The 12,168-nt window shown below is 47.3% G+C and overlaps 2 protein-coding genes across 2 annotated transcripts in view; both read right to left on the bottom strand.

Moving 5' to 3' along the window:
* The window catches only part of LOC144496746 (butyrophilin subfamily 1 member A1-like), a 284,881-nt gene continuing 272,713 nt past the window's right edge, over nucleotides 1-12,168 (bottom strand). The window contains 1 exon segment of the mRNA XM_078217262.1: nucleotides 1-118. The gene's annotated coding sequence lies outside the window, so the exon portion shown is untranslated.
* Nucleotides 1-12,168, bottom strand: part of LOC144497625 (uncharacterized) — a 54,377-nt gene continuing 42,209 nt past the window's right edge. Inside the window, exons 9-14 of the mRNA XM_078219066.1 lie at nucleotides 9,946-10,413; nucleotides 9,760-9,855; nucleotides 9,434-9,667; nucleotides 4,750-4,772; nucleotides 4,539-4,654; nucleotides 1-730 (exon numbers count right to left, since the gene is read on the bottom strand). Of these exons, the coding sequence (XP_078075192.1) occupies nucleotides 150-730; nucleotides 4,539-4,654; nucleotides 4,750-4,772; nucleotides 9,434-9,667; nucleotides 9,760-9,855; nucleotides 9,946-10,413 (1,518 nt within the window). The 3' untranslated portion in view covers nucleotides 1-149. The remainder of the gene's footprint in view (nucleotides 731-4,538; nucleotides 4,655-4,749; nucleotides 4,773-9,433; nucleotides 9,668-9,759; nucleotides 9,856-9,945; nucleotides 10,414-12,168) is intronic.

Below are 12,168 nucleotides of genomic sequence, written 5' to 3' on the forward strand. Positions count from 1 at the left end.
ATTTCTATTTGTATTGTTTTTATTTACAGTCTGATTGGGATTTTACAATTTGTTAATTAAATGTCACATTGAGTAACAACCTGTTGTCAATGGTGGTTTCTGACCCCCAACCCCTGACCTCTGCCCCTGACCCTAATCACTGGGTCAAGTCATTGTGATATCAGGGATGATGCGACCACCCCGAGGCCCCGCCCATTTTCCGAATCAGGATCAGAACTGGAGCAGATTCGCAGCCACTGGTTTTCATCCCGAGTCCAGAAGAAAGGATAAAGTTTCTGGGTGAATTTATTCCCAATGAAGGTGTGGAGATGGGACTTGGTGTCCGCGTTGTAAAATGAAACTGTCCCGGACTCATAACTGAGATAAACTCCCACCTTCCCGGGGACCAGACTGACAGGAAGAGAGGATGGAGGAGAAGAATTCATATGAAACTGATCATCAAACTGTCCAATGGTCCAGAATCCAGTCTCCGGCATCACTTTGACCCCTCCCTTCCTTTCCACAGACTCTGCGGCTACTCCCAGAACCCAGCCCTGGTTTCCCGTCACCTCCACTTCCCAGTAATGTTTCCCCGAAGTGAATCCCTCTGATCCCAGCACAGAGAGATAATGTGTAAACCTCTTCACAGTGTCGGAAAGGCTCCTCCCAAGCCTGGTCCGTCTCAAACTCTTCAGATCCTCAGACACCTCGAGGTGAGGATTCGCTGTTTTCACATCCAGGGTTACAGAGACTGGGGAAAAATGCCGAGAATTAGAGTCACTGGGGCATTGAGAAGGGAATAACTGTGTATTCAGGGAGAAACAGGCCAGAGAATCATGAGAGACAATTTGGTGATTGGGGAGGCATCTGGAGAAAGATCGAAGTAACTCATTTGGGATCAAGCAGCGAATTGCTGGAGATCAGGTGGCGAGACTTACTGAGGATCTGATCGAGGTTCACTGGGGATTGGATAGAGATTTACTGGGGATCAGGGAGATACTAAGGATCAAGGAAGAGATATGATAGAATTCCTACAATGCAGAAGAGGCTATCCGGTCCATCAAGTCTGCACCGTCTATGGAAGGAAACCGGAGCACCAAGATGAAACCCACACAGACACAGGGAAATGGAGCAAACTCCACACAGATACCCAAGGCTGGTATTGAACCTGGGTCCCTGGCGCAGTATGGCAACAGTGTTAACCACTGTGCCACCGTGCCACTCAATGATGACCATGATTTACCATTGTCGATTGTCATTGAAACCCAATGACAAAACTAGCAAGTTTAAACTCGCAAGTGGGGGGAAGGGAAGGGTAAAACTATAAGAAGTACAATGGTTAATGGGAAACAAAACAGCAGGTTAGCATGGCGGCGGGGGGGGTGGGTGGGTGGGTGCGGGGTGGGTGGGGGGCGGTGGGATTCAACTGCATGGAAAATTATTGAAAAAGTTAAAAGGAAGGAGAGCTCAGGAGAGGTTATTTAAGCCTCCAGAACAAATAATAGGACAGAGTGTTCGGAAAGGGTTAGGAATCTGATTTCAGGCACAGCAGATAAGGGGATGATACTGAAAAGGGAGTGGCTAATGCAGGACGGAGGGTGTTGTATTTGCAGTATACAAAATGAGGAAAAAGAGCTTGTAGCGCAGATTGAAATTGACAGGTACGATATTGTGGGCATCACAGAGAAGTGGCTGCAAGGGGATCAGAACTGGGAACTAAATATCCAAAGATACACACCCTATCGAAAAGACAGGCAAGTGGACAGAGGGGGCTGCGTTGCCTTGTTAGTAAGAAATGAAAGTGATAGCAAGAAACGATGTTGGGTCAGAAAGTGTAGAATCTGTGTAGGTAGAGTTGAGGAACTGCAAAGGAATCCCTGATAGGAGTTACATACCAGGCCTCCGAGCAGTAGTCAGGATGTGGGGCACAAGACAGACCAGGGAATAAAAAAGGTGTGTAAGAAGGGCAAGATTACAGTGATCATGAGGAACTTCAATCTGCAGGTGGATCGGGAAAATCAGGTTGGTAGTGGATCCCAAGAAAAGGAATTCCTGGAATGTCTACGCAATGACTTTTTGGCACAGCTTGTAGTGGAGCCCACGAGGGAACAGACAATTCTGGATTTGGTGATGTGTAATGAGGCAGACTTGATAAGGGGACTTAAGGTGAAGGAACCCTTAGGAGACAGTGACAATAATGTGATAGAACTCACCCTGCAGTTTGAGAGGGAGAAGCTGGAATCAGTTGAGTAAAGGTACCTACAGAGACATGAGGGAGAAGCTGGCCAGAGTTGATTGGAAGAGGAACCTACCAGGAAAGATGGTGGAACAACAATGGCAGGAGTTTCTGGGAGTAATTCAGGAAGCACAGCAGGATTTCATCCCAAGGAAGAAGCAGCATACTAAGGGGAGGACGAAGCAACCATGGCTGATGTAGGAAGTCGGGGACGGCATAAAAGCAAAAGAAAAAGCATACAATGTGGCAAAGATGAGTGGAAGCCAGAGGATTGGGAAGCCTTTAAGGACAAAAAGAGGATGACTTAAAAAGGAATAAGGGGGGAGAAGATGAAATATGAGGGTAGGCTAGCCAGTAATATAAAAGAAAATTGCAAGAGTTTTTTTAGATATCTAACAGGTAAGAGAGAAGCAAGTGTGGACATTGGATCGCTGGACAGTCATGCTAGAAAAGTAGCAGTGGGGAACAAAGAAATGGAGGAACTGAATGGGTACTTTACATTGGTCTTCACAGTGGAAGACACCAGTAACATAGCAAAAATTCAAGAAGTCGTGGCAGAGGTGAGTGTGGTGGCCATCACTAAGGAGGAGGTGCAAGGCAAACTGAAAGGTCTGAAGGTGGATAAATCACCCAGACTGGATGGACTACACCCCAGAGCTCTGAAGAAGATAGCTGAAAAGATAGTGGTGGTGATCTTTCAGGAATCACTGGAGTCAAGGAGGGCCCCAGAGGACTGAAAAATCACCAATGTAAAACCGCTGTTAAAGAAGGAGTGTGGATAAAGATGGGAAAGTACAGATGGGTTAGCCTAACCACCGTCATTGGTAAGATTTTAGAGTCAATTATTAAGAATGAGATTTCAGAGTACTTGGAATGCATGGTAAAATAGGGTGAAGTTAGCATGGTTTCATCAAAGGGAGGTCATGCCTGACAAATCTGGAAGAATTCTTTGAGGAGGGAACGAGCAGGTTAGACAAAGGGGAGGCAGTGGATGTTATCTACTTGGATTTCCAGAAGGCAAAGTACCGCACAGGAGGGAATAAGATAAGAGCCCATGGTGTTAGGGGCAAGGTACCACTAGCATGGATGGAGGATTAGCTGACTGGCAGAAGGCAGAGAGTAGAGATAAGAGGGTCCTTTTCAGGATGGCAGCCGATGAGAAGTGGAGTTCCACAAGGGTCAGGATTGGGACCACAACTTTTCACTCTATATAAATGATCTAGATGAAGGAACTGAGGACATTGTGGCGAAGTTTGCAGATGATACCAAGATAGGTGGAGGGACAGGTAGTATTGAGAAGGGAGAAAGGCTGCAGAAGGACTTGGACAGGTTAGGAGGGTGGGCAAAGAAGTCAGATAGAATACAACGTAGGAAAGTGTGAGGTTATGCACTTTGTTAGGAAGAATAGTGGGGTAGATTATTTTCTAAATGGGGAGAGAATTTAGAAATCAGAAGCACAAAGGGACTTGGGAGTCCCAGTTCAGGATTCTCTTAATGTTAACTTGCAGGTTGAATTGGTAGTTAAGAAGGCAATTGCAATATTAGCATCCATTTTGAGAGGACTAGAATGCAAAAGCAGGGATGTACTGCTTGTAGAGGAGGAAAGGTTGAGCTGGGAATGGCGGGGTTTCCACTTGCTGAAGTTTGTAAAGTATCGATGGGTTCTGGAGACAGTTCCTGGATTGGGGATGTTTAGGGAGCTGGCAGTTTCAGCTGGCCAGTTGAAGGTGATCATATTTAGAAAGTGGATTTGGTACATGAATAGGACGTGAATTCCACTGAAAGACATTTTTCGCCACATTCCTTTGTAACTCGGCACTGAGAGATACTGGGTGAAATTTAATACCCTCTCCTATGGCAGATCTGATGTCTGAGCAGGTATTTTATTCAGCTCGGAGAGTGGTGGGTAGGGAACTTCCTGCCTCCATCCTGATAGATCCATGGGGGTGAATTCCCGTGGACACCTTTCCACCAATCTGTAAATTGAGGCTCTTAAGTGGACAAGTAATGCCCAGTTATAGGCCTCATCCCTACACCCTCGGCGTTAACCCAGCAGGTGGGGGTAGGGACTGGGAGCGGGAGTTCACTCTATAGGGATCAGGAGCAGCTAACCATGCATAGTTGCTTGAGAGCTCCTGGGGAAGGGTCACACTGTTAAAGACACTGTGATATTGGGTCCTGTCATCGCAAAGGGGGAGTTGGGGATAGACGTGACAGAGGGTGAGGGGAGCCTAGGAAGACCCACTTCCTGCCCTTGCTGCCGCCATCCCCACCAACTCAAATCATGACAAAGAAATCAGGATAAAGGAACTATGAGTCTTACCAGGGTTAATGGAATCTAACATTTCTCTCCACACTGGGAATGGTAAAGAGCCATTGAATGTTCCAGTGGGCAGGACACCATCTACTAGAGAGAGCTGATTATCCAGATCTCTTATCCTGTAAATATTAAAGAGTTGATTATAAATTGACCATAAACACTTTCCTGAGTGATTTGACCAACTTGCGCTGTTTCAGTAAAGTTCATGTCCTACCTCCTCTTTCGAGATGTTTCCTCCTGAAATAAACAAAACACAAATCTGAGTTGACAGAGACGGACTGTCTATATCCAGAAAGCAGAAATGACATTCACATTGTTACAAGCTGCTGAGAATTGTCAATTCCCATTGCTGCAGACATGGAATAGAAAGAGGATGTTACAAATGTTAACATTAAGACAGATGTTAGCCCAATCCATCACTCAAACCAGCCTCCCATCCATTGACTCTGTCTGCACTTCTCACTGCCTCGGAAAAGCAGCCAGCATAATCAAGGGCCCCACGCACCCCGGACATTCTCTCACTGTATACTAATACATGTGGCAATAATAAGTCAAATCAAATCAAAGGATATTGAAGCACATGGAGAACGTATCAAAAAGATTGACAGCAACTGAGAGGATTCAATTAACAGCAAAGATTGATCAACTTTACTGCAGAAAAGAGAAGACCTGACAGAGATCTTTAAAATGATGAAAGGGGTCGGATTTGATAGATTCAGTGTAGAATGTTTCCACTTGCAGAGAATCCAGAAATAGGGATGATAAACATAACATAGGGTGGAACATTTCAATCTCTGCACCCCGGACATTCTCTCTTCCAACTTCTTCTGTCGGGAAAAAGATACAAAGGTCTGAGGTCACGTACCAACCGACTCAAGAACAGCTTCTTCCCTGCTGCCATCAGACATTTGAATGGACCTACCTCGCATTAAGTTGATCTTTCTCTACACCCTAGCTCTGACTGTAGCATTCCATTCTGCACCTTTTCCTTTCCCGCTCCTCTATGTACTCTATGAATGGTATGCTTTGTCTGTATAGTGCGCAAGAAACAATACTTTTAATTGTATCCCAATAAATGAAAAATAATAAATCAAATCAAAATCAGTGCTGGATGAGGCGAGAAAACCGACGTTCAGCTCACAGGCTGAGTAGCCAGGTTTACTTTCCAGATCCAAAGGTCACACTGGCGGGAAGCTCAAGATTGGGATGCCATTAAAAGATGACATTCTGATCTCCAATATAAAACACAGGAACACTCCCTCCCCACCCACATTTACACAGAGATTCCCTCTCACAGATGTGGGAGGAAGACATGCCCCCTCCCACACATGCACAAGGGGAACTTTACCCTCCCCCCAACAAGGGGGGGGAGCCACCCCCCAGTGGAGCTCCTCAGAGGGCCCCCTAGCACTGTCCACTGGCATTGAAGAACTGTCCTGATACAGTGCCGGGGGCAGTGCCAGGACATGTTCCACCCAGGAAGGTTTGGATCCGAATTTCAATAAATTTTAATATAATTAGCAAGCTTCCCCACTACATCATTTGGAACTCCCACATGATTAAATGCACCCCCACCCTCCACCCCTCCCCTGCCACGACAGAACCAAGTAAGAAGTCTCACAACACCAGGTTAAAGTCCAACAGGTTTATTTGGTAGCCCAAGCCACGAGCTTTCGGAGCGCTGCTCCTTCATCAGGTAAGTGGGAGTTCTGTTCACAAACAGGGCATATAACGACACAAACTCAATTTACAAAATAATGGTTGGAATGCGAGTCTTTACAGGTAATCAAGTCTTAAAAGTACAGACAATGTGAGTGGAGAGAGGGTTAAGCACAGGTTAAAGAGATGTGTATTGTCTCCAGCTAGGACAGGTATGTCTGCAAGAAAGCAGACAAGATACCGAAAGGACTACAATTCACGAACCCACTCAGGTCAACCTATAACACAGACTACGTGGAGAGACTTTGCCATCGCACCTCTCTCACACTCCTCAACCACCTCATACACCAGCTCTACAGAAAACGCCGCATCCTGGAAACCAAGATAGAGTCCATATTCTCAACTTGCGCTCAGGACGCAGACCAGCTGCGAAACTCTGCCAAGCAGACGAGACAAAGGAACTACGCCATCTACATGCACACCAAGAACAGGAAACTTGAGAAACTCGGCATCACCACCAGCAGCAACCAAGCGTCTCCCGGTACCACAGTAGAAAACAGTACCACTGCAGGGAAGTCCATTGTCAACTTATCGGACTGCACACTTCAACCAGATGAAATCGAAGTTCTCAGCCAAGCGCTCAATTTCTGCCCCACCACCAAAATAGACCCCATCAGTCTCGCAGCAGACACAGAGGAATTCATCAGGCGAATGAGGCTGCGGGAGTTCTTCCACAAACCCCAAGAGGCCAACAGCGAACACAATGAGACAGCCAATAAACCGGAACAGCCAACAGAGAGATCCGCAGTGCAGCAACCGAAGAGGAAACCGAATTGGACTCCCCCGGAAGGCTGCTGCCCTCGACTTGACATGTATGCCCAAGCCGTCAGGAGGTGCGTCAACACCAAATTCATCAGCCACACTCACAAGACAGCCCCAAACATCATCCAAGAAGTGGACCGACAATTGGACAATGAGGAACACTACAGACAGTTACCCTCAGATCTGACTAAAGAACACACCCGTCAACTCAACAGACTGATCAAGACCTTTGATCAGGACCTTCAGAGCACTCTCCGTGCTCTCATCTAACGTACTCCCCGCGTTGGAGGTCTCTACTCCCTCCCAAAAAAACATAAGGCAAACACATCCGGCCGTCCCATCATATCGGGCAATGAGACCCTGTGCGAGAACCTTTCCAGCAACTTCAGGGGCATCCTGAAACCCATTGTACAAAGAACCCCCAGCTTTTGTCCCGACACTACGGACTTCCTACAGAACCCCAGCACATGGAGAAGTTGAACCAGGAACACTCCTCGTCAGAATGGATGTCTCGGCACTCTACACCAGCATCCCTCGCGATGATGGCATTGCTGCAACTGCCTCAGTACTCAACGCCGACAACTACCAATCTCCAGATGCAATTTTACAACTCATCTGCTTCATCCTGGACCACAATGTCTTCACCTTCAACAACCAGTTCTTCATCCAGTCACACGGAACAGCCATGGGGACCAAATTCGCATCTCAAATGCCAACATCTTCATGCACAGGTTCGAACAAGACCTCTTCACAGCACAGGACCTTCAACCGATGCTATACACTAGATACATCGATGACATTTTCTTCCTTTGGACTCATGGTGAACAATCACTGAAACAACTACATGATGACATCAACAAGTTCCAACCCACCATCAGACTCGCCATGGACTACTCTCCGGAATCGGTTGCATTCTTGGACACACACATCTCCATTAAGGACGGTCACCTCAGCACTTCACTGTACCGCAAGCCCACGGATAACCTCACGATGCTCCACTTCTTCAGCTTCCACCCTAATCACGTTAAAGAAGCCATCCCCTACGGACAAGCCCTCCGCATACACAGGATCTACTCAGATGAGGAGGATCGCAACAGACAACTCCAGACGCTGAAAGATGCCCTCATAAGAACAGGCTATGGTGCTCGACTCATCGATTGACAGTTCCAATGCACCACAGTGAAAAACCGCAACTACCTCATCAGAAGATAAACACAGGACACGGCGGACAGAGTACCCTTCGTCGCCCAGTACTTCCCCGGAGCGGAGAAGCTATGACATCTTCTCCGGAGCCTTCAACATGTCATTGATGAAGACGAACATCTCGCCAAGGCCATACCCACACCCCCACTTCTTGCCTTCAAACAACCGCACAACCTCAAACAGACCATTGTCCGCAGCAAACTACCCAGCCTTCAGGAGAACAGTGACCACGACACCACACAACCCTGCCACAGCAACCTCTGCAAAACGTGCCGGATCATTGATGCGGATGCCACCATCTCACGTGAGAACACCATCCACCAGGTACATGGTACCTACTCTTGCGACTCGGCCAACGTTGTCTACCTGATACGCTGCAGGAAAGGATGTCCCGTGGCATGGTACATTGGGGAGACCATGCAGACGCTACGAAAATGGATGAATGAACACCGTTCGACAATCACCAGGCAAGAGTGTTCTCTTCCTGTTGGGGAGCACTTCAGCGGTCACGGGCATTCGGCCTCTGATATTCGGGTAAGCGTTCTCCAAAGAGGCCTTCACGACACACGACAACACAAGTCGCTGAGCAGAGACTGATAGCCAAGTTCCACACACATGAGGACGGTCTCAACCAGGATCTTGTGTTCATGTCACCCTATCTGTAACCCCCACGACTTGCCTGGGCTTGCAAAATCTCACTAATTGTCCTGGCTGGAGACAATACACATCTCTTTAACCTGTGCTTAACCCTCTCTCCACTCACATTGTCTGTACCTTTAAGACTTGATTACCTGTAAAGACTCGCATTCCAACCATTATTTTGTATATTGAGTTTGTGTCTTTATATGCCCTGTTTGTGAGCAGAACTCCCACTTACCTGATGAAGGGGCAGCGCTCTGAAAGCTTGTGGCTTGTGCTACCAAATAAACCTGTTGGACTTTAACCTGGTGCTGTGAGACTTCTGACTGTGTTTTCCCCAATCCAACACCGGCATCTCCACATCATGACTACAGAACCAAAGCAGGGTATGAAACTGCATCCACTGAGGTAAAAGATACATTTTAGATACATTTAAGGAGAAGCTGGATAACAGGAGGGGGAAAGGAACAGAAGGATATATTGACGGGGAAATGAAGTAGGATGGGAGGAGGCTCGTGTGGATCATGTTGTAACTGTGAACTTTGACTGAGCTAAACTGAAAAATAATCACTCACCTTCAGAAATATCACTACATCTTTTTGTTCCAACTGCTTCTCCAACTTTGAGAGTTTCTGCTGAATACAATTTAAATTCTCCTGAATTTCACAAAGATTTTCCTCCATTTGTTTTAGAATTTTTTCCTCTTCTTCCCTGAGATCTCGGATGAAACGCTGCTCTTTCTCAGTGAGAATCTGGTGCATTTTAGTGAACTCGGATGTGATGTGGCTCTGCAGACTGATCGACTGTTTCTATAAGAAGAAAAAAATGCAAAAAATATGTTTCTGTTGTAGAAACAACAACAAAAAATCAAATTTCAAAAATCAGCCCAGAGACACTTTACCCTAATTTGGGAAATCTTCTGTTTCTGCTGCTGCTCCATTTCTAGAACCGTCGATTTCTTCTCTGTGAGAGAATCTAAGGAAGATTTCACCTGATTCTGGGATTGGGAGAGAAAATCAGAAAATCAAAGTGTCAGACCCTGAAAATGTGATCAAATAATCAGGTGATCAAACCTGTTCCCTTTTACCTTGTAGATTTCAGCAGCTTCTTTAACCGCGATGAAGCGGTGCTCTCTGTGTTCCTGCGAAACTACACAGTTCACACAGACCAATTTCTTGTCAGTTTCACAAAACAGCTTCAGTTCTTCCTGATGTTCCTCACAGTGAAGTTTATTTTCCTTCTCTTTCCGATTCAGCGTTATTTGTCGAGCTTTCTCAGCCAGATTCGCTAAGACCCGATTTAATCTGAGATTTATTTCTGGAAACTTTTGTCTGCATTCCGGGCATCTTGCCTTCTTCTTTCCCCAACACTGGGTGATACAGGAGTGGCAGAAGTTGTGTCCACACTGCAATATAACTGGGTTGATGAAGAAATCAAGACAAACGGGGCAAATTGTATCTTGAGTCCAACTCTCCTCGTGTTGTCTGGAAGCCATGTTCACACTCAGCACTTTCTGCTTCAAACCACTTTCAGTTTCAACGTTCCTGTGTTGCTGCTGAACACATTCAATTCAGTGGTTCACTCATGATAGTCACTGCAATACTCAAGGACATAATGTTATTTGCTGCATTAAGTTCTGTTCACTTTGAGAGCTGGGGACAGAACCCAGAGCAGAATGACGTTAGAGGAACCGATAGGGTATAATTGAACCCAGGCACTAAGAGTGAAGGACGATGTGAAGCTGAGTGGAGAGAGCATGGGAGGAAGTGGTTTTCCTGTGAGGGACTGTCAGCCTGCTGCTCTCTCTTTTATACAGTACTTGTGTCTCAAAGAAATGGTGATGAGAAATTAAATACATAGACTTAAAGTTGTAGGAGACACAAGCTGAAACATTTGCATCGTGCACCCTCACCAGTCCCTTTAATTCCACAATGATGATCACTTAGTGAATTCGCCTTTCGAATTACTAATCCATCTTGTAGTGTTTCCATTTATTCACATAAATGGAAACATTATTCGCTGGGAGATGGTTAGGGATCGGGGAGAGACTCACTAGGGAAACACCTCGGGATCGGGGAGAGACTCACTGGGGAAATGCCTAGGGATCGGGGGAGAGATTCACTGGAGAAACGCCGAGGGATCGGGGGAGAGACTCAGAGGGGAGATGGTTAGGGATCGGGGAGAGACTCCCTGGGAAGATGGTTAGGGATCGGGGGAGAGACTCAATGGGTGCATGGCTAGGGATCGGGGAGACTCACTGGGGAGATGGTGAGTGATCGGGGGAGAGACTGACTGGGGAGATGGTTAGGGATCGGGGGGAGATTCACTGGGGAGATGGTTAGGGATCGGGGGAGAGACTCACTGGGGAGATGGTTAGGGATCGGGGGAGAGACTCACTGGGGAGATGGTTAGGGATCGGGGGAGAGACTTACTGGGGAAACACCTCGGGATCGGGGAGAGACTCACTGGGGAAATGCCTAGGGATCGGGGGAGAGATTCACTGGAGAAACGCCGAGGGATCGGGGGAGAGACTCAGAGGGGAGATGGTTAGGGATCGGGGAGAGACTCCCTGGGAAGATGGTTAGGGATCGGGGGAGAGACTCACTGGGTGCATGGTTAGGGATCGGGGAGACTCACTGGGGAGACTTACGGGCGTCACGGTAGCACAGTGGTTAGCACTGCTGCTTCACAGCTCCAGTGTCCCGGGTTCAATTCCCGGCTCGGGTCACTGTCTGTGTGGAGTTTGCACATTCTCCTCGTGTCTGCGTGGGTTTCCTCCGGGTGCTCCGGTTTCCTCCCACAGTCCAAAGATGTGTGGGTTAGGTTGATTGGCCAGGTTAAAAATTGCCCCTTAGAATCCTAAAATGTGTAGGTTAGAGGGATTAGTGTGTAAATATGTGGGGGTAGGGCCTGGGTGGGATTGTGGTCGGTGCAGACTCGATGGGCCAAATGGCCTCCTTCTGCACTGTAGGGTTTCTATGATTTCTATGATTTCTATGGTTAGAGATCGGGGGAGAGACTCACTGGGTGCATGGTTAGGGATCGGGGAGAGACTCACTGGAGAAACACCTAGGGATTGGGGGAGAGACTCACTGGGGAGATGGTTAGGGATCGGGGAGAGACTCACTGGGGAGATGGTTAGGAATCGGGGGAGAGACTCACTGGGGAGGTGGTTAGGGATCGAGGAGCAACTCACTGGAGAGATGGTTCGGGATTAGGGAGAGACTCACTGGGGAGATGGTTAGGGATCGGTTGAGTGACTCACTGGGGAGATGGTTAGGGTTTCAGGGAGAGACTACTGGAGAGATGG

Source organism: Mustelus asterias, chromosome 8 (genome assembly GCF_964213995.1).
Source record: "Mustelus asterias chromosome 8, sMusAst1.hap1.1, whole genome shotgun sequence".
In the NCBI taxonomy this organism is placed as follows: Eukaryota; Metazoa; Chordata; class Chondrichthyes; order Carcharhiniformes; family Triakidae; genus Mustelus; species Mustelus asterias.